Genomic DNA, 21,802 nt, shown 5'->3' with positions numbered 1-21,802 from the left:
GTTTTGACTTCAATGGATTAGGCAGGTTGTTAGCACGTGGAGTGAGAGGGCAGCTGCTCGTGGTACTTTGGTCATTCAGAGCGTATGGATTACAAGGTGGCAGTAACGCTCGGCCCAGCAGTAGGCAGTCCGGCTGCCCTAAGGGAGGTCAGGGGTTAAATGGTTCGTGTCAGAGGGGCCGAAACCCATAATTGAAAATGGACCTTGTCCTCCTTTAGTTCACAAAACCAGCAGAGTGGTTAAGGGCACGGGGTCTGACATATGAAGTCCACTGGGCACGAGGTCACGGCTAAAGTTATTTATATAAGTTTCATTTCCACATTCAATCAATCATTATAGTTATTGATAAAATTATCTTTGCTGCAGTTTTCATGCTCTGCCTGAAGACACACAAATGGTGTAAATGCATCTGCATTTATCATCTACATCATCAACTTATCTATGTAATGCAAATGTATGATTTTCCGTTTTGAAATGATCCATGGATAACGTGTAGCTACCAGTCCATAAAGTCTTCTCAATTGTAATTCATATTGTCAAAACAGTATGATATTCTGATTATTACTTCTTGCTCTTTTCATTTGCTCTTGTGTTGATTTTACAGTAGTTGTGCTGACATCGATTTAATCATTGCTTGGAAAAAAATGTTAATCGTCTGTTCCCTTGATGAAATATTAGTAGGAAGACGTTCTTTCAGGTCTCTTTACTCGAGCCTGCTGGGCTCTATTTGGGCCTGTTGAAAGAGGAAAATAAAGAGAAAACTGAGACAGGAATACGAAGCATATAGAGTCCTCTCTGCTGACCTACTGTGCTGTCGGTGGGCGCTTGTAATCTCTATTGTGCCTCATCACAGTACAATTAAATCACTCCACCGGAGTCCTGCAGCTCTGTCAGGCTACTAACGCAGGCCTGGGTTTGAACGCGTAGAAATATCGTAATTACAGAAGTGTGTGTGTGAATAAACGCGTTTATCTACAGCTAACAATGTTTTAAAACAGATAGTTACAGTTCAGTCACGGTAAAATACAAGGAGAAACAAAACCTTGTCGTATTGTTACGGTGTGTATCACTGCGCAGCGTTAATAGATGTGTAATATCAACGTTAATGTCTGGTACTATATCTTCTGGCGGAAGAATTAGCCAATTTGGGTTTTTTAAAATATGTTTGTATATTACATTTCAGTGATGTAATTATGTTTTATTGTCAACGCGCTTTATAAAATCAAAATGATCATAGCACAGCTTTGAATTCGTTGTAAGGCACAGAGGACTCTTTTTAGACATTGATTCGGTGAATGACGTACTATGATGCCATCTAGAGTAAAAATTGTGAACATTGTTGTTTTTCTTTGTTTTGTTTAATAATGTTAATTATAAGAGAATTTAATATATATATATATATATATATATATATATATAAATATATATATCTCACATGTATTATATTTTTATGTGATTTTAGAACACATTTCATTTGTAATATGTCTGTCTCAGCCATTTACATTGTGTATGATTCCTATGGTTTTTAGATTTCTAGATTTCATGAGATTTTTTTTTAAGAGATGGACTTTAATCTGAATATTCAGATTTATTCCTGAGAAGTAAACTCACCACCTTAAATACAACATATTGAAATAATAATATGGTAAGAAATACACAAAGAAATCAAATTGACAATCAAATGACAAAATTCCTTCAATTTATTTGTATATATATTAGAAAACAATCACTGTATTTTACAAGAACGTATTAAATAAGTGCATGCATAGCTGATAGTGTAATCTCACTTACATCTTTATGCATATTGTCAGGAAATCATTTTAGAAAAATTCAAAAGCAAAAAGCATTCTTTTCAATTTTGTGATTGCAAATATGAAAATAGTTTTGATACAAAATACCCTCTTTCGCATTTCTTGGTAGTTACTATATTGGACATATATATAAAATCAGACAAAGATGTTTTCTCTTGATCGCCCGCTCAGGCACAACATTTAAAAAGAAAACAAACCAGTCAGAGTGTAAATTCATAAAGCATATTTAGTCTTTTAAGGCATTTTTTTCCCCGCAGCACCAGTTAGTTTACATGCTTTTTTTCCTTCTCCACTTGTCAAGCATCACAGATTTTTAAGTAAAATGTGGTTTTAGTTTGTTTTCAGAGGAAAAACTGTAATAGTGTTTGACATTGCAGAACGCAAACAGTTGTTATGAATCTGGACCTTTTCATTACAACTGTGGAACGTTTCTTCTGCTTCATATTTTTTCTCTCTTTATGAAAACACATCCTGTAAATAAGGGAGTGAAGGTAAACAAACATTCTATCACTGCCTTGTCCGTCTAATTTGCCATCTATGATCAAAAGTAGTTTACAGAACCGACACAAAGCTTTTAAAGTGTGTTTTCCTGCAGTCTATCGGCTGCTGTTGGTCACTGCATACTGAGTTTGGGTCTGCTGCAAAAGTTCAGTGAGTGCCAAGAGTTTTTTCAAGATGTGCTGTGAGAGAAACAACAATTTCACCCAACATGAGACCACAAGTACTGGCTATCATCATTAAAAATTTTATTAAGTTCTAATGGTACCTGCTGCGTGCCCCTCTCATTACTGAGTATCCTCAGCTCATCTAAGTGTGTGACACAGAGCTGATGAAGGGCAGCGAGGTCACGGGCCAGGTCAGTGTTAAAGTGCTCTGTGGGTTCAGGCAGCTCTGGGACATTCTGAAAAGAGCAAATGCATGTAAACAGTAAAGACACGCTAGACATATGACACGGGCATGTGAATATGACTTTATCATTGTGGTTATCTGGAAAATTAATAAATAAATAAACAAATGCATTTGACTATAATTCCATTTTAACTCATCGCTGAGTATTTCAGTGTTGAAAATGTGGATAATGAAGCGTTTGCGCCCCCTGGAGGACATCGGATTTATTTCTTATAAGACTCGAGTTATACTGTAAAAAAAATTTTTTGAAGTTGCAAAAAAAAAAAAAAAAGTTTAATTCAATGTGTTACTTGCTGTTTTGTTATAATTGTTACAATACCACATCTTGTCAGCAATATTTGCAGTAAAATTAGTTTTAGAGAAGTTGACAAACCCCAAGTTCCCCCAAAAAAGTGATCATTCTGTGTTTGTTGTTCTTGATGAATGGATTTACTCCTTCCATGTAAGGCTCCTGAGATGGGACGCAATGAAATATTTAAAGAAAGCAACAATTATAGAACTAGAGAAGTCTTTAAAGACTATTAAAATCCATTTAAAGTGTTTATTTTACTTTGGCACCAAATTCAACCAGATTGGCCAGATTTTGGACTGCTTTGGCCACTAAGGTGAGTGTCCGGGATGCGACAGGGGAAGGTGGATCTGCACAAATAGATGATTATTATTATTACTATTATTTTTTACATTAAAAAGATTTATACATTTCTATATTTAAAGTCAGCCAAAATGTTGCTGATGCCTATTTAATAAAAACTGAGCAATTTTGAATTGACCAATCACAGCTCACCTGCAATGATGTTAAAGATTCTGGGGTTGACAATAGCAGGACAGATCAATCTGAGGAAGACAAATCCACTGAAAAAAAAAAAAAACTTTTGTAAAACATTTTATTATATAGCCGTTGATAAATTTATACTTATTAATACAATGTAATATTTTTAATTGTATTAAATCCATTATTTTATAATTAAATCAAATTTTGTCCTCCAACAAAACTATTCCCATACCTTACAACTCTAGTTCTCATGGTTGTGTTTCTTGGCCATTTCTGCTGTACAGCTTTCTGTAAACATCCATATATGAACCTGAGAGTCCTGCGAGAAAGGAATCAACATGTCTAAAACTCCATTCTCTCACATTATATCCTTGTTTTGATCACAAAGTTTATAGGCAGAAGTATATTTATATATACAGTGACTCACGGAGGGAGGATTTCAGCAGCCATGAATATTTTCTCCACCAGCTCAGACACAATACTCAGGAGATGAGCGAGATTCACATTCACATCCTCATTCTTCTCCAGTTTAGATGGATTGAGCTAATTTACAGTGGAAACAACATGTGCTTGGCAGGCAAATGACTGATCTACAAGATTGATGCATTAGCTTCAAAGGGTTCATTCATTTTTTTAGATTTTTAAATGTTAAAGATTCTGTATAATTTGAAGTGTTAAAGAGATTTTGTCAATATCTAATTAATAATTAAATGTAATTAAATAATTGTGATTTAACATAATAATCAATGATAATTCAATTATTGTAAAAAAAATTTAAGCATGATAATCTCTATGCAATTTTAGTTAACCTAAAAAAAATCTAAGTTATACCTCACAGGACTGTCTAGACTCCATGATCTTGAGGATGGTGTCTTTAAGAGCATGATGAACGAATGGAGTAGCTGTAGCTTTCATGTACTGCTCCATCAGTGTACTGGCCAGAGTGGTGGCACGAAAAAGAGTCGTCGCTTCATCTGAAAAGAAAAACAAAACAAGAAACTGTGTGAAAAATTCTGCTGAATTCAGTCATGCAGCATAAGAAGAGGAATAACAGTACCTTCAGCGCTGATCTCACGGTCATTGAGCTCTCGGAGCAGCTGGGCCTCCAGGTTCTCATGTCTAAATATCCGGAGCAGAACGCTGGCCAGGAGAGTGCGGTCCTGTCCACACGCGTGGGCCAAAGCACTGATCACATGCAACTCTTTCAGCAGAACCAGCTGGAAAAGATCAAATATTATATGCTGGAATGAGTTGCTAGTTCTAAAATAGTGGTCTCTACCAGGGTTACTACTATTAACTAAAACAATTACAAAAAAAATGGTGTTAATTGACATACAGCTGAAATGAAATAAATTTGAAACAATTTTGAAATGTTAAACAGAAATCGATTTAAGCACTAAAATTACTAACGGCAAATTCTGGAATAAAAAAAACCTTTAAACTAAACTAAAGTCGAAATAAAAATAAATTAATTTAAATAGTAATACCTATATATATATATATAAATATATATAGGGCTTGGAACCAGAGGGGCGTAAGTGGCATTTGACAAACTTTACAGGAGAGCCAAAACAAAATTTTGACCACACTTCAATCAACTGTATTTATTAACCTTCAACCACAACATTGCAACCACTTACATACTTATACGAGTAAGTTCTTAAGAGAACATATTATGGCATATTAACACAATGAACATATTATAAAACCTTGCAAAATCTTGAAAATATGGCAAGAACATCAAATACGCCTTTTTGGCACCAAACATTTCCAATTCTTCTAAAGAAAAATAGGGCGTATCTGCTGATCAATGCAGAAATGATTGGTAAAAACATTGGTTAAAAACACTCTAACTTCATAACTTTTCATTTTATTTAAAATACTGTATACATAGTCATTTAATTTCATCATTTCAAACTGTATAACATTTTATTTCTAACCGTTTAATTTCAGTTCTCATTTATGAGTTCACATTCATGTCAAACAGTTTAACATTTAATTTCAAACAGTTTAATTTCTCTTGTTTATTACACATTTCACTTTTTAGTTCACTTTAGTTGTGGGGAATACTCCCATTGGTGCACAGGGTGAGTAGGTCTTTTTTCTTTAAGGCACTGATCCCTGGAGCACTTTCATACAATGAGCTGGGGTGTGTGGTTCTGGTGCCTCTGGTGCCACTTGTTGCCTGTTGTGCCACCGTCAGTTTTCAGAAGTTTGGGGCGGTGAAATCATACTTGAAGAAGATTGTGTTTGGTTCATCTTTCGTGTAGCGGAACCATTTAATCTTCTGCCAATGAACTGATTGTCCCTCCTCATCTTTTGTTCTGTTTTTGAGTATGTGGTTGGAGAGGGACTTGAAGTCCAGAAAGTCCTTGTGTTCAAGTTCATGTATACTGTATGGGTCGTTCCTTCTTGCCATTCTCACAAGTGTGTAGTAGCCATCAGGGGAGTAAATAGAAACTTTTCTTCTTGCAGTTTCCACTGCAGCATGCACACGATCACACTCTAGTGGAGAGGGTCGGTGAGCTGACAGCACGCAGGCACATCGTGCTAAAGGCAGCATTCCTGTTCTGTCCATCACAAGTATCTGAATAAAGAACTGCATGTTTTACATGTGGACTTAGTTCTTTAAGGTACTTGTAAACACATGTGCTAATCTCCGAAGATCCATGGCCACCTTCCCCCTCATGCCCCATGTGTGACGTCCGGGACCCAGTGAGACACAGGAAAAGAGAGATTATTATTAGGGTAATCCAAAGAGAAGTGAACAAGCAGGGTTCAAAACCGAAAATCCATCCGAACAAACAAACAAATAAATAAACAGGAGAGGAACAGGAACGGGAACAGGAACTCGGACGACGAGGAACTCGGAAGACGAGAAAAACTGGGTAACGGTAGGTAAGGAAGGAAAGGACTCCAATGTAGACAACAGGAAAAGACTGGTAAATATAGGGAGGCTAATGACTAATAAGTGAAGGCACCTGGTGCAATTAACAGGAGTGCAATTACTGTGATGAAGGGACAAGGCTAGTGGGAATTGTAGTGCCTACGGTGAGGTGCCTAAGGGGAAGTGAGCCCACTAGTGGAAACCCAGGGAAACAGAGACCAGACAGCGTGACATTACCCCCTCCTCCACGGAGCAGCTACCAGATGCTCCACCCGAACCCAAGAAGAGACCAAAGAACAAAGAGACCAGGAGGGAGGTGGAGCGGCGGAGGACCAGGGGGAGGGACGGAGGTCCAGGTAAAATGGGGAAACAGAGACAAGAAGTGCAAACACAAGAACAAGGAGCCCAGGAGGGAGGTGGACTGGCGGAGGATCGGGGGAGGGACGGAGGGCCAGGTCCTTAGAGGGAAACAGAGAGAAAGACAAAGACAAGGAACCCAGGAGGGAGGTGGACCAGCGGAGGATCAGGTGGAGGGACGGAGGGCCAGGTCTATAGATGGAAACAGACAGAAGAGGAAAAATAAAACAACAACAACAAAACACAAGTTCAGGAAGGACATAATGTGAAGCCCACCAGTTCGGAGCAGAAGACCACCACATCCGTGTGGTCGAGACAGAAGCCCACCAGGGCGACGCAGCAGCCCACCACATCCGTGTGGTTGAGACAGAAGCCCACCAGGGCGGCGCAGAAGACCACCACATCCATGCGGTCGAGACAGAAGCCCACCAGGGCGACGCAGCAGCCCACCACATCCGTGTGGTTGAGACAGAAGCCCACTAGGGCGGAGCAGAAGACCACCACATCCGTGTGGTCGAGACAGAAGCCCACCAGGGCGGCGCAGAAGACAACCACATCTATGCGGTCGAGACAGAATCCCCCCAGGGCGGCGCAGAAGACCACCACATTGGGATCGAAGACATAGGAGATCAAGTCTGGTTAGGCAAGTCTGAAACAGAGAACATGAACAAGTTAAGGGTGGCCTCCGTGGCCAAGACAGGTTCAGTCGAGCGCTCAAAGAGTTTGGCTGAGACGTTGAGAGGCTCTGGAAGTTTCGCAGAAACGAGAAGAGGCTCTGGTAGTTCAGCCGAGATGAGGAGAGGCTCTAGTAGTTCAGCAGAGACGTGGGGAGGCTCTGGTAGTTCAGCCGAGACGTTGAGAGGCTCTGGTAGTTCAGCAGAGGTACGAGAGGCTCTGGTAGTTCCGCAGAGGCGTGGAGAGGCTCTGGTAGTTCCGCAGAGATGTGGAGAGGCTCTGGTAGTTCCGCAGAGACGTGGAGAGGCTCTGGTAGTTCCGCAGAGACATGGAGAGACTCTGGTAGTTCCGCAGAGACGTGGAGAGACTCTGGTAGTTCCGCAGAGTTTAGACTGGATTCAGGAAGATCAATGATGACTTGACTCTGCTCATGAAGATCATTGGTGACTTGACTCTGCTCATGAAGATCATTGGTGACCTGACTCTGCTCATGAAGATCATTGGTGACCTGACTCTGCTCATGAAGATCATTGGTGACCTGACTCTGCTCATGAAGATCATTGGTGACCTGACTCTGCTCATGAAGATCATTGGTGACCTGACTCTGCTCATGAAGATCATTGGTGACCTGACTCTGTTCATGAAGATCAATGGTGACTTGCCTTTGTTCATGAAGATCAATGGTGACTTGCCTTTGCCCATGAAGATAGTCTGTGACTTGACTCTGCTCATGAAGATCAATGGTGACTTGCCCTTGCCCATGAAGAACACTGGTGACTTGACTTGACTCTGGAAGGTCAAAGGTGACTTGACTTGACTCTGGAAGGTCAACGGTGACTTGACTTGACTCTGGAAGGTCAACGGTGACTTGACTTGACTCTGGAAGGTCAACGGTGACTTGACTTGACTCTGGAAGGTCAACGGTGACTTGACTTGACTCTGGAGGGTCAACGGTGACTTGACTTGACTCTGGAGGGTCACTGAGCACCTGACTCGACTCTCGAGGGTCCACGAGCACCTGACTCGACTCTCGAGGGTCCACGAGCACCTGACTCGACTCTGGAAGGTCAACGGGAACCTGACTCGACTCTGGAGGGTCAACGGGAACCTGACTTGACTCTGGAGGGTCAACTGTGGCTGTCATTCTGTGCAGAGGCGCTGAACAAGCAGCCATCTTGTGCCATGACTCTGGACCGGCGGCCCTCTTGGGCCGTGGCGCTGGCCCGGTGGTCATTTTGGGCAGTGGCGCTGGGCCAGCGGCCTTCCTGGGCAGTGGCGTTGGGCTTGCGGCCATCTTGTGCTGTGGCGCTGGGCTGGCGGCCATCTTGCATCGTGACGCTGGGCTGGCGGCCATCTTGCATCGTGACGCTGGGCTGGCGGCCATCTTGTGCAGTGGCGCTGGACTTGCGGCCATCATGGGCAGTGGCGCTGGGCTGGCGGCCATCCTGGGCAGCGGCGCTGGGCCGGCGACCATTCTGCGCAACGGCGCTGGGCTGGCGGCCATCTTGTGCAGCGGCGCTGGCTCGGCAGACGTGTGCCTCCTCTTCCCTCTCCGTCCGCAATGGTGAGACGGCGGCTCCGATCCGTCCCTCACGAACCCAGGGTCGAAGGGGGGCCATGGTGGAGAGCGATGCCTGACCTCATCTCGACCACTCACTCCTCTGTGACCTCCCCTGGTCCCACAAAAAACGACCAGGCGGGTTCCCTCAAAACCACTCTTTCTGTCCCGCTCGGTGGCTGGGGAGGAAACATCAAAAAACATACCGCTGGATCTTAGTAGATGGAGTCCTTCTGTGATGTTCGGGACCCAGTGAGACACAGGAAAAGAGAGATCCAACAGCAGTAGGTTTTATTAGGGTAATCCAAAGAGAAGTGAACAAGCAGGGGTCAAAACCAAAAATCCATCCAAACAAACAAAAAAATAAACAGGAGAGGAACAGGAACGGGAACAGGAACTCGGACTAGGGCTGGGTGATATACAAAAAAAAATGATATCTCGATATTGTCAAAATTTTTACGATATTCGATATATATCTCGATATGTTTGCATTTGCATTTAAATAATAAAAAATAAAACATGATTTTCTTTTGCCCATTAAAAAAAAAAACTATTTAGATTAAACAGCTAATTTAAGCAGTTAAAAAATCTAGACCAAGAGATCACTTACTGCTTTTTATTAAATGAATACATGTAGGCCTATATGTAACTGAAGCAGTGCAAATTAAGTAACAGTTACAGAAAGTGCATTCTTCTTTTTAGTGCATGCAATTCACAATTTAAACTATGCAACTGGGATAAGTATTTTATTTAAATTTTTTTTAACAAGTTTTTAAGCTAAGAACACAAGTCTGTCAACTGTCTGTGGTTTTAAGAGAAGCTCTGTGGCATGAAACTATGTTCTTACTGACACTAAAAACCCTCTTAGATGGGGAGCTAGTTACTGAAGCACATAGCTATTTCTTATATATAAATATATATAAATGAATACCAAAGACTTTTGCATTCTCTCTGTCTATATTATGGAAACTGGTAAACATATCAGTGAAATTCCCCAATAGTAATTCCAAATGGCCATAGCCTATGTTTCTCTATTCAAACATCAGCGGTCGAGTAAGTGCATTTATTTTGCGATCACAAATGCAAACAATACAGTTGAGATCTCACGACAGAACACAGACCGGCTGAACGACGCTTTCATTAAATCGTCAGCAGTCAGCAGTTACAGGTTCCTTTTTTGGACATTCGGCGCGTTCTTTTGGGAAAGTATGCTTGAATTTGAAATATTCGATATTCCCGATATATTCAAATTGTACATCGTTGTCAAAATTATTCCGATGTTATCGCTAATATTCGATATATCGCCCAGCCCTAACTCGGACGACGAGGAACTCGGAAGACGAGAGAAACTGGGTAACGGTAGGTAAGGAAGGAAAGGACTCCATGCAGACAACAGGAAAAGACTGGAAAATATAGGGAGGCTAATGACTAATAAGTGAAGGCACCTGGTGCAATTACTGTGATGAAGGGACAAGGCTAGTGGGAATTGTAGTGCCTACGGTGAGGTGCCTAAGGGGAAGTGAGCCCACTAGTGGACACCCAGGACAAAACATCTCTTCATTTGTCACTTCTTCACAAGATTCATCCGTTTGCTTCATTATATTCATCAAAATTTGTTCTGCCTCAGACAGTTCCATGTGTGCAGCATGCGTGTCAGCCATTTTAGCTAGTGCTGTTTAGGGGCACCACCCACTTACGCCCTTCTGGCTCTGAAAAATACTGTAGGCTATTGTATTGTTCAGAGCTAGAAGGGCGTAAGTGGACTTGCGCCCTTCTGGCTCCAAACAATGTGTAGGCCATACATGTATTTTTTAGAGCCAGAAGGGCGTAAGTGGACATACGCCCCTTTGGCTCCAAACAATGCTCAAACTTTTGTGTTAGGTCTTTGTTGTTTTGTTGCTTTATTCAATACAGGTTGATTTCTGATGCGTCTTTTTGGCACAACTAGATAGAGCTCATCAAGACCTTTAATTTGATATATAGAACTCATTTTCGCACAAAATGCCACTTACGCCCCTCTGGTTCCAAGCCCTCGAATGACAAAAGCACATATAAAAATGACAAAAGCACAACATAATTACTTAAAATATAACTAAAATTCAAATGAATTCTGAAACTATAAAAATCTAATTCTAAAAAATGTTTAATAAACATTTCTTTATCAATATATAATAACCAATGAACTTAACTCAGTCTCAAAATATTTCTCACTGGCCATTACTCGGTTTTTTCATACATATAATTTTAAAAGTTATAATTTTTCAAGTGTGACAGTTTTTTTTTGTTTCCACCAAAAAACGAAAACGGTAATTGTGGCTTTTTTCCCCTAAAAATAAATCAAATTACCTTTTTTCCTGGCATATACAAATTCATATTTTAAAAATGATGTTAAATTGCAATTCCAAGTTTATTTGTTACAATCGCAAGAGAAAAGTCAGAATTGTGAGATAAAAAGGAATGTCATGGAATTTGTCAAATTTTGAATTGATTAATCAAAAGTAGGTCATTACACTTAAATCAAATCACATTGTGTACCTTATATGTAAATATAAAGCCGCAAAAGTCTATTTAAAATTGCACGGTTTAATTTTCTACACACTGAAGTGCGCGTGATTTCAGCGTCTGTTGTCTCACTAAATGAGGACGAACACACATGAACAACATCTCCAAAACTGCTCTGAGAGTCACTTCATCAGCATTTGATCGTTTTATTTGATTAAAACTTGCGTCATATCACATACTGTAAAGGTATTAGCAGCTACCCGTCAAAAAAAAAGAATGTACACAGTTTATTACTACTTCTACTACCACTAAAATGAAACAAACATTATTGTTTAGGATTAATCACACAACATTTCTTGTGTTTAATTTTAATAGTAAATCCCCTTTTTTGCCATAAAATAAAGTTTGCTTAATTTTCAGTAATTAAAAGATAAATTAAATTAATGTTTTATGCTTTAATTTGATAACCAGAAAAATGTAAATACCGGTACACAACATAGAATATCTGAGGCAAAAAAAATCATAAGTTGTTTACACATTCAAATAATTAGACATGCTTAAAAAGAATTTGGTAATTTTAATTGATTAGACATGCTTTTTAATCAACAAAATGTAATTTATTAAAAAGGAGTTGAGAAAACAAAATGTAAACTAAAAAATAAATAAATAAACAGATTTTTTCTTGCTGCGTCCACCAGTTTGGGAACCACTGCTTTATGTTTTAAATTGATACATTAATTGTGTTTATTATATGAATTTTTTTATTAAAGTGGAAATCAGTTTACTAAATAATCAACTTGATTGACTGCTTCACTTCAACTTTTTGGGATGTTTGAGTTATTTATTATTTATTTTAATTTTCTACTATTTATAATTTTTGTGCAATTACTTGCCTGTCAGTTGAGTGTGTGGCAAAACCTTCTGCAGTGTTTACATGTTGTATATTACTGCATGAAAATTATTAAAATAGATGTTTAATTTCATAAAGTACAAGTTGATTTCAAAATGCTGCACTACATTCTTTGCATTTTGTGTTTTTCAGCTGAATAAAAGGCTATTTTCTCCTATGCATTTCATCGAGGATTTCTTTAAAAAAAAAATCTTGTCTCGTCTCGTTCTCGTGAACCCAGTCTCATGTCTCGTCCCGTCTCATGGGATAAGTGTCTCGTCACACCCCTAATAAAACAGTGACATTTCTGAGGGAAATTCTGTGGGAAATTATAGGTAGTGCATTACTTGACTTCAGAATATGACTGGATGATCAATGATACAATAAATCATGAGTCTTTCTTTTCTTTTAACTTTTATATGGCAGACAATAAAATGGGCAAAAAAACCTTCAACTTGCATTGAATAATCAATATCATAAAATAATATAATATACAGATTTTTTTGTCGCAACATTGCATTGATTCCTCAGTTTCTTGTTTCAGCATATTTTTTTTCAATAGAAATAATTGCACTTTCATTAGCAGGGGTCAGACTAATGTTCTTATACTGTGACTGAAATGCATTGTAAATTCTAGGACAGTTCCTAGCCAACTGTCCAGTAACTGAATTTTACTTCAATGTTGACCGTGTTTATATATATCAACTCATGTGTGTAACAAACCTCTTTTAACTCGTTGTACACCTCCACAGGCATGATCTTCTCCACAGAGTAGCGCACTCTCAGCCGGAGTGAGCTGGGCGCCACGTTCTTCAGAGCCACGTGGGAACTCAGAGGAAACCACTCGTCAATCATCTGACCCCTTTGTAGCCGACACAGAGGGCAGCACATGAACACTGCGGGAGAAGAGCGTACATTATTCCTTATACCAAACCATTTTGAAAGTCTGAGCATGAAGTAATAAGAAGGAACGTACAAATATCATTCTCTTTGCTTTTCTTTGTCTTGTTGCTGAGGCTGATCTCAAGCCTGTTGATTTCACTGGATAAGTCACTGCAGGAATATTGGGAAACATTAATAAAAAAGTTTGATTTTATAGAATTACTGTCAATATCTGAGGAAGTAGCTTACTCGAAAATGAACTCCTCTGTCCACACAGGGTTTTGGCCCTCCCGCGGATGGGTTTTTGCTACCTGAATGCTGTTCAGGTAAATGTTGCAGTAGGCATTTGTGAAGTGTTTACTAGGAAGGTGGTGAGCCTCCTCAACATTTAGAAATAAACTACTGACCTGTAAAGATACGTGTAACACATGAGGAGTAACCGCTGTATTTCATATGACGATAAACAACTGAGAAGCAACGGAGAGTTTACCTGACGCAGGCGTTTGTTTGAGCAGGAATGGCTGGGTTTCCTAAGGTTACTACAAAAGGTTTGCAGACATTTCATCCAGTCCTATGCAATTGAAGGGTGTAAGAATAAATTGAACAGAATTATATTTAGAGTGTTCTACAAAGGCAATTTTTCTATCCTCACTGCTGCATGACAATATTACAGCCAAACAGGTCATAATCTTATTTTAAAATCGAATTGTAATATATACACACGTCTGTTCAAAAGTTTGGGTTTCAGTAACATATTGTAATATTTTTTGAAAGAAGTCCTTTATGCTCCCCAAAGCTGCACTATCTGATAAAAATACAGTAATATTATGAAATATAATTTAGTACAAATTGAAAGAACAGTTTTCTATGTTAATATATTTCATAATATAACTAATTCCTATGACGGTATCATTACTCCAGTCTTCAGTGTCACATGATCATTCAGAAATCATTCTTTTATGCTGAATCTGATTTGCTTCTCAAGAAACATTTTGTATTTTCATCAATGCTGAAAACAAAATTTATATGAAAAAATAATTTACTGTAACTTTGATCAATTAAATGCTTCCTAGCTGAATATAATAAAAAAAAAAATATGACTGACCCTAAACTCTTGAAAAGTAGTGTATGTTGAGCTGGATTTGGGACTGAAATCAGATGACTGACAAATGCCGTATTTCATATGTTAAACTCAAGTCAGAAAATCTATCATTTGGACACAGTGTTACTCTGATGAAAGTGTATTAGCCAGTATTGCTAATGAAGGCATCGGTACCTGAGCTTGTTCCGGGGTCTCTCCAGCAAAATAAAAGATACACTGCTCCTCGCTAAAGTGCTGTACAACTATCTGGAAACAGTTTGGCCTGCAGGAAAATAACAATACAAAAAAATAGCTAAATGTATTTCAATCGAACCTAAAGTTAAACTATTATCACTGCATGATACAGTGGGAAACAAACCTGCCAAACATGCTGTCATGGACCTCATACACAGAACACACACTCAAGTCAATTAAACCCTTTGGTTTAGTTGCTCGCTTCTCACTCTCAAAGTAGATCAGCTGGGAATCGTTTCCCTCAAGGATGAAATATAGATTTTTCCATCTTTTTCCTTTTCCTATAAAAGACACAAGATCTTAGTAAAATGCTTTTGGTAATGTCTTTAATGTAAAACTACACTGAAATGTTGGCAATACCTTTACTGAACAGGACATATCCTTTCTTCACAATGTTTTTATAGAAAGCATCCTTGGTCTTTTTACGGATGGTGTTGTAGATTTCTTTGCCTTCGACGGTGTCAGTAAGAACCTGCTCCTGGTGCTGATGAAATCACACATTTCAAATCATTCACACAATAACATCATTAAAACGAATCAGTGTTTCCGGAAAAAACATACTTGGACAGATAAAGCATCTTTAAGGTTGTGGCCCTCAACTATCTGTTCCTTCCTGTAGTGTTCAATGATGTCATCAATACTGTACAAACACAAGCAATATGTGTCATGAAACTCAATTTTATACATTCCAAACGCCATAAAATGCTCCCAAATCGCATTTACCTGTTGTAGTAACGGCCTCCCATCATAAACTGGTTGCTGGGTGTGGGGCTGATTTTAAAGCGCTGGATGGTCTCAGTGGTGCGGAAGTACAGCGAATAGTCCCCAGGTGTGCTGTCAGATGGGCGCGTTAAAAAACTGCCCACCTGCCCAACTGTGGACAGCGATTACAGGAGTTAAGCAGCTGTAACCCTTCACGGTTTATTGCTTTTTTACCTTTTTTCTGACTGACCTGTCTTCAGTAGGTCGTAAGCCTCTTGCTTGTTGATCTTGCCATGAAACCAGCTAAAGGCGGGAGATGTTGAGCAGATCATTAGAGGTAAGGAATGAAAATAATCATGTATTTCTATTAATTTTATGCAGTGTAGTATATTTTGTATTAATACCGGAAACTAACACCACTCAATCAAGAATCGAAGAAAAATAATCAAACTCACACTTTCCCCTCATGTGGGTCTTCTTCACGTCCCTGTGAATATGTCAGTATAGGACACCCTGTCATAATACTGTATATATACATATTCATCCAGTTATGGACATGTGTTTATTTGTCTTTTGATTCTAAACAGTGTTTTTCTACTAGGGCTGTATGATTAATTGTAATAAACATAAAATCATGATTTGAGCGTGCACGATTTCTAAATCGCTTTATAGCACATTTTTCCGCAGCCCTGACCTACCACAGTATGCTATCTGATCCAATCAAAATGCAACGCAACTAAATGGAGCGCAAGAAAAGAACAGATTGGGCATATGCCCAAGTAACTCCAGGTTCACACACTCCATCTGTAGTGCATATTGTTTTCAGAACCCTTGTTAATGGATCAGAGCATTCACACTGCACGTGGTAAAAGATGCGAAAGATGTGAACAGAAAAGGTAGAGAGTTGTGAGTGCACAGGACACAGTATGAGCGAGAGGAGACACGTTTTAAGTGTACGCACTCTCTCCGGGCGAGAGCAGTGTGTATCTGAGCAAGGGCATCTGATTTTGTGACAAAGCAAAGGAAATCTGCGTGCAAGCGGAGAGATTCACGCTCGCGCATTATTTTAATGCGCTCTCGCTGCTGCTTCTGCACCGCATACACATACTGTATACGCACTGCAGACGGAGTACGTGTGAACCTGTATAATGTATAACAAATATATTTCAACACCTGAGGCACCGCTACAATGAGCTCTATGACCAATGCATGGCAAAAAATAAAATAAAAATTCCTGGACACTGAATTTTTTTTATTCTTATTTTTTTGCCATATGTCTATAGACATTTTGTCACAACTTTACAGACTGTGTCTGATCTAGAGACATGTCACACCTTTCTGATAAAGCTCTAATTGGTTTTCTTTTGGAAATATGTTTAAAATTCATACTGAATACATTTATAACTGTAAAGCATGTCTGTGTCTGTCAAAATCGTGATTAAAATCAAAATTGCAAAAATGATCAAAGAAATTGCGATAGGTTTTTTTTGTACCTATAACACAGCCCTAGTTTCTACTCACCACTTCCTTCACCAGGTCTTGGACTATTAGACCCTGCTCATCTGTTCGGACATTCGTAACCCACAACCAGCCGTCTTCCAGTTCATTATGGACTATAAATGTGTCACCTTTGAAGAAACTGTGAGCACAGGAAGTCTAATAATTGAGTAAACTTTCTGAACATACATTAACACATAACTTATTCATATGATTACAAAGCTGAATTTTCAGCATCATTACTCAATTCTAATATGCCAAATAAACATTTCTTATTATAAAAAAGAAAAAAATATATTTATTTTTGTGGAAACCACAATAAAAAAAATAATAAATAATATAAACAGCAATAATTTGAAATATTAATCTTTCATTACATCATAAATGTCTATACTGTCACTTTTGATCAATATGAAGTGTCCTTGCTGAATAATGTATTAATTTTTAAAAATAATAATAATAAAGAATACATATATATATATATATATATGCTTGAAAATAACTTAAAAAAATGACCTGATCTCATCAGTTTCAGGCACTTTGGTGTATGGGAGAATTGCTCGCACCCTCCTGCGGTCTTCAACAGGCTTAGAAAACAAAACATCGTTGTTGTTGTTGTTTTTTTAAATACTGTAAAAAAATTTCTTCTAATAAATACTACACTGAATGTCTACCTCTGGAGGGGCGACTGGTGATATCAACTTCTCTCCTTTCAGCAGACAGGACTCGTAACTGTAATAACCAATCAGATCCGACAGAGAGGAGAAACGACGGCCTCCAATGTAGTAGTCTCCACACATGGCGATGATCCTGTAAACATTCATTACTCAGGTCACAGATACCATCTCATTATCTAGGCACAAAACCTTGCAGATTAAAATGTAAGCACATTGCTAATAAAAATGTGCCATGTCCATTCGTGATTGGTTCAATTTAAAGATAGGTTTGATTCTAAAGCTGGAGAGAAAGACAACAGATAAACAAACACCTGAAATGGCTGACTGTGTTGGTCATGCTAAGGAAAGACAACACAAATGAGCCGGGTCGGCGGTCACTCTCCCTGATGAGGTAGCTGCCAGCCGTCCTGGCCTGAAGCAAACGCTCCTCTGCGATCATCCGGTCCAGCTTCCCATGATACCACCTGTCCAGTAACAAACTCCATTACAAATCTTTTACTATTTTCATCACAGTTTAAAGATAAAGGAATACTTTACCAAAAAATGAAAATTTGCTAAAAACTGACTCCATCCAAGATGTATACAAGTTTCATTATTAAAACAGATCCAGAGAAATGTAGCATTACATCACTTGCTCACCAATGGATCCTGTGCAGTGAATGGGTGCCGTCAAAATGAGAGTCCAAACAGATGATAAAAACATCATAATAATCCACAACACTCCAGTCCATCAATTAACATCTTGTGAAGAGAAAAGCTGCGTGTTTGTGAGAAACAAATCCATCAAGACTTTTTTAACACCTATCCACTATCCATAATATTGCTTAATATAATAGTCTTGTATGAATCAGGAGAGAAATATGCACAGATCACCATTTACAAGAAAAAACAGCCCAAAATAATTTTAAACAAATATGTTTGTGAATTTTGATGTGAGGACAACATACGATGGATTTTATTATACAGCATTATTATGGGTACTTGTATTTTGGAAAGAAGCAACAGTTAAAATGTAAAACTTTAATGATGCATGTTTCTTACAAACACTCATTCATTAGATGATAATTGAGGAAGTTGTGTGGATTATTGTGTTGTTTTTATCAGAATCAGAATCAGAAAGAGCTTTATTGCCAAGTATGCTTGCGCATACAAGGAATTTGTTTTAGTGACATAAGCTTCCAGTAAACAGAGACAACAACACACAGACAAAAAAAAAAAAAAAAAAAAAAAAAAAAAAAAAAAAAAAAAAACCAATTTACAGGAGATTTACAAATTGGCAAATAAATAAGTGTATAAACAATTGTGCTATAAATGATAATGGAATAGGATTGAGTGAGATGCAGGAATGTTCTAGGATGGAGGGGTAACAAATAAATATAAGGATATTGCACATTTTTGCATAAGTTTAAGTGGGAAACATTTAACTGTTCATGAGGTAGATTGCCTGGGGGAAGAAACTATTCTTGTGCCTTGCTGTTCTTGTATTTGCGGCTCTGAGGCGCCGGCCAGATGGCAAAAGTTCAAAGATGGGGTGACTTGGATGTGAGGGATCCAGAGTGATTTTCTGAGTCCTTTTCCTCACTCTGGATGTGTACAGTTCTTGGAGGGTGGGCAGGGGAGCACCAATAATCCTTTCAGCAGTCCGAACAGTTCTCTGTAGTCTTCTGATATCTGATATCTGATATCAGCTGTATGGACTCTCATTCTGACTGCACCCATTCACTGCAGAGGATCAATTGGTGAACAAGTGAAATATATAATACACTTCTCTAAATCAGTTTCGATAAACTCATCTGCACCTTCTATGGCCTACGGGTGAGCTAATTGTCAGTCATTGTTTTTATTTTTGGGTAAACTATCCCTTTAAACACTCATGGGATGCATAAATGGGGATGTCATATTACACGACTCACTGATTAGCAGGTGGCGCGGTGAGGGTTAAAACAACTTCCTCATCCTCCCCAATTTCCTGCACATCAAGAGCATCACCTTCTTCAACGATGCCCAGTGGAAGACACAAAGGGGCTGCTAGACACTCCTCAGGACTCAGTGATGCAGATGGTATCCAACCAACAGCTCCTTCATGTGGATGATCTGATATCCCCCTCCCAAAACCTGAAAAAGACCCCAATATAACATTTCCAGTACTACTACCACCTGCCTTTGAGCCAAACATGACTGTTCCAGGTCTCGGATCCTTTCCAAATACAGAATATGTGACCCCAGGAGGCTGTTTAGGTGGTAAAACCGTGGTATGGACGGACAAAGCTGAGCCCAGGTCCGAGATCTGTATCCTCTGACCATGACAGGCTGGTAAATGCGTGGTCCTATCTCCTCCTGCCCCAGCCATCCGGGTCACCACCGAGAAGGGATCAGGCTCCTCACTGCCACCATGGGTTGCCATCATTGTCACCCAGGGAAGTTGACAATGAAATCTGACAGTGTTCAGGAGGGTTTCCCCTCCCGAAACCAACAACTACACCTTTATTCCCTTTTAGGAGAGTTTCCTCTAACTCACTGTGGTGGTTTGGGTCTAACACAAGACAGACAGCTTCAGATCGCCATTGTTTGCTTTTCTCCTAATCTGAAAATAAGGACGAACACAGAAAAACTCAAATACTGAGATATGCCTTAGAAAGTAACGTTATCATTGTTTGCACATGATGCTAGCGCATTTTTGCCTTTGTAATCACATAACGATCTTATTTTTCTGGGAAATAAACATCAGCTCTATTACGAGGAACTGATTTTCGCCTAGAATAAGACTACACAAAAACCGAATAAAGTTAAATCTGCATACAAATTACGGCTATGTGCGTTAGCTCGTTAGCTTAGTTTGGTTCTGGCCAGGTTTGACACAACAAAAGCCCAGCGTTTAAGGTTAGTTGAGCGCTAAGGCTTTTGTTACACTGAGGTAGGAGAGTTAAAAAGTTGGGAAGAGATGTTAAAGATGATGTTAAGGAAGATTTGCGTTAACTTTTGGTTTCACTCACTTCGGCTAGTTTCATGTTGAGAGTTGTGTTGTGAATTTTCGCGCAGCCCTTGCGCCCCTCAAACACTCCCACCTCGCGTGAGCCCGCCCGCCGCGCTCTCCCCACTGCCTTGAGGCGCGTGCCCGTCACATTAAGATGAGGGTTTCTTTTAAATGCAATCAATTTATTTTTAAAGGCAGCGTGACATCACGTATCACGCATCTGCAGTAACGTTACTGAGGTAATAAAATATCTAGAAATTGATTTATAGAAACAATTGTCTCGGTTTTATAACAAGTAACACGTTTTTAATCATTAAAAATAATTATAATTATACATGGATAATCAGAATATTCGTTTTACCTAGTGTAAGAGCCAATTTATGCGAAATAGCCTACCACATATTCACGGTACTGAGGTAACAGTCCGTAGCAATCTATGCAAAATACGCACATTAATCGGGTTAAAATCATAAATTATTTCAAGGAGGAATAAATATCATTGTCGAATGCTGTTACTTCTTTGGGCCTACAGAGGGCGACAGACACTTCTTTTAAGTCATAATTAATATGTAAATATATGAATACGCTATATGAACTAGGCTAGTAGCTATAATGGCCTATATGTGTAATAAATAAACCTTTTGAAATAATTAATAGCACACCAGGCAACATGATTATCTACGATTTAAGATGATAGGCGTGATTTTTTTTTTCAGGTAATAGGCTAAGCTACAATAATCTTGAAAAGAAAGATACAGTATTATCGTGTGTTTATAAAACATTAAAACATTTTACATTTGCACGTGGCATTCAGGGATGTTGGAAGTCAAACCATATAAGGGCCCCTATTTCTAGAATTTTTTTTTTGTTTACATTTCTTTTTTGTTGGTTTTGTAAAGTATATCAAGTAAGAACATTTTAATGCACTCAGTAAAAGAAAGTTGTGTTTTTCTGAGGATGCATGGCTCAGTGGGCGCGTCTAAACTGATGCTGTGAATCCAGCCAGTGTCGGGTCTCCATCATCATCTTCATCACTGCAGTAAGAAGAAGCAGCAGCAGCATCACTGCTCGGAGTCACAGCATCACCGGACATCCTCACTGCGAGTCTCTCTGCCATTATATCTGCATCGCAGCTGAAACACGGGACGCATCGAGGCTGCACAGGAGAAGCAGCGGACATACACAAGTTTCCCCGCGATGGTGCCTTTATTTTTGTTCCTGGTCGTCCGCATTGGCGCGTCCACCCCACATCCGACATCCGCGGGTGAGTTCCCGGAACACAACTGTGTGTTTAACATACACCCCACATTTGCACAGAACTAAGTTTATAACACATCAGAACTTCCAGACAACGTTTGGTGCGTTTATTCACAG

At 39.2% G+C, this 21,802-nt stretch overlaps 2 protein-coding genes across 2 annotated transcripts in view; one reads left to right on the top strand and one right to left on the bottom strand.

Annotated features, from left to right (window-relative positions):
* Window positions 1-2,223: 2,223 nt before the first annotated feature.
* Window positions 2,224-20,572, bottom strand: LOC132127186 (ras GTPase-activating protein 1-like). The gene is made up of 26 exons (XM_059538879.1): window positions 20,448-20,572; window positions 19,368-20,038; window positions 17,766-17,918; window positions 17,452-17,587; window positions 17,294-17,364; window positions 16,802-16,919; window positions 15,736-15,767; window positions 15,531-15,583; window positions 15,302-15,452; window positions 15,140-15,218; window positions 14,939-15,062; window positions 14,703-14,859; window positions 14,519-14,606; window positions 13,733-13,813; window positions 13,492-13,649; window positions 13,337-13,413; window positions 13,084-13,256; window positions 4,550-4,709; window positions 4,324-4,466; window positions 3,920-4,035; window positions 3,725-3,811; window positions 3,505-3,572; window positions 3,271-3,359; window positions 3,094-3,171; window positions 2,578-2,712; window positions 2,224-2,491 (listed from the first exon to the last, which is right to left on the bottom strand). The coding sequence occupies exons 2-26, from the start codon at window positions 19,859-19,861 to the stop codon at window positions 2,408-2,410; spliced, it is 3,105 nt and encodes a 1,034-aa protein (XP_059394862.1). The 5' UTR covers window positions 19,862-20,038; window positions 20,448-20,572; the 3' UTR covers window positions 2,224-2,407.
* An 835-nt stretch (window positions 20,573-21,407) lies between these two features.
* The window catches only part of LOC132127532 (EGF-like repeat and discoidin I-like domain-containing protein 3), a 32,941-nt gene continuing 32,546 nt past the window's right edge, over window positions 21,408-21,802 (top strand). Inside the window, exon 1 of the mRNA XM_059539438.1 lies at window positions 21,408-21,692. Within this exon, the coding sequence (XP_059395421.1) occupies window positions 21,626-21,692 (67 nt within the window). The 5' untranslated portion in view covers window positions 21,408-21,625. The remainder of the gene's footprint in view (window positions 21,693-21,802) is intronic.

Source organism: Carassius carassius, chromosome 45 (genome assembly GCF_963082965.1).
Source record: "Carassius carassius chromosome 45, fCarCar2.1, whole genome shotgun sequence".
Taxonomy (NCBI): Eukaryota; Metazoa; Chordata; class Actinopteri; order Cypriniformes; family Cyprinidae; genus Carassius; species Carassius carassius.
The sequence above is the reverse complement of the archived record's forward strand: the minus strand, read 5'-3'. Positions and strand labels throughout refer to the sequence as shown.

Bases quoted from the DNA above. Each gene is read 5' to 3' on its own strand.
- LOC132127186 (XM_059538879.1), bottom strand. From the start codon at position 19,861: ATGATGGCAACCCATGGTGGCAGTGAGGAGCCTGATCCCTTCTCGGTG. The intron at 13,650-13,732 runs GTAAACTCTCCG...GTATCTTTACAG, and splicing joins CAAACAAACGCCTGCGTCAG to GTCAGTAGTTTATTTCTAAA. The intron at 4,710-13,083 runs GTTTGTTACACA...GATCTTTTCCAG, and splicing joins TGTACAACGAGTTAAAAGAG to CTGGTTCTGCTGAAAGAGTT.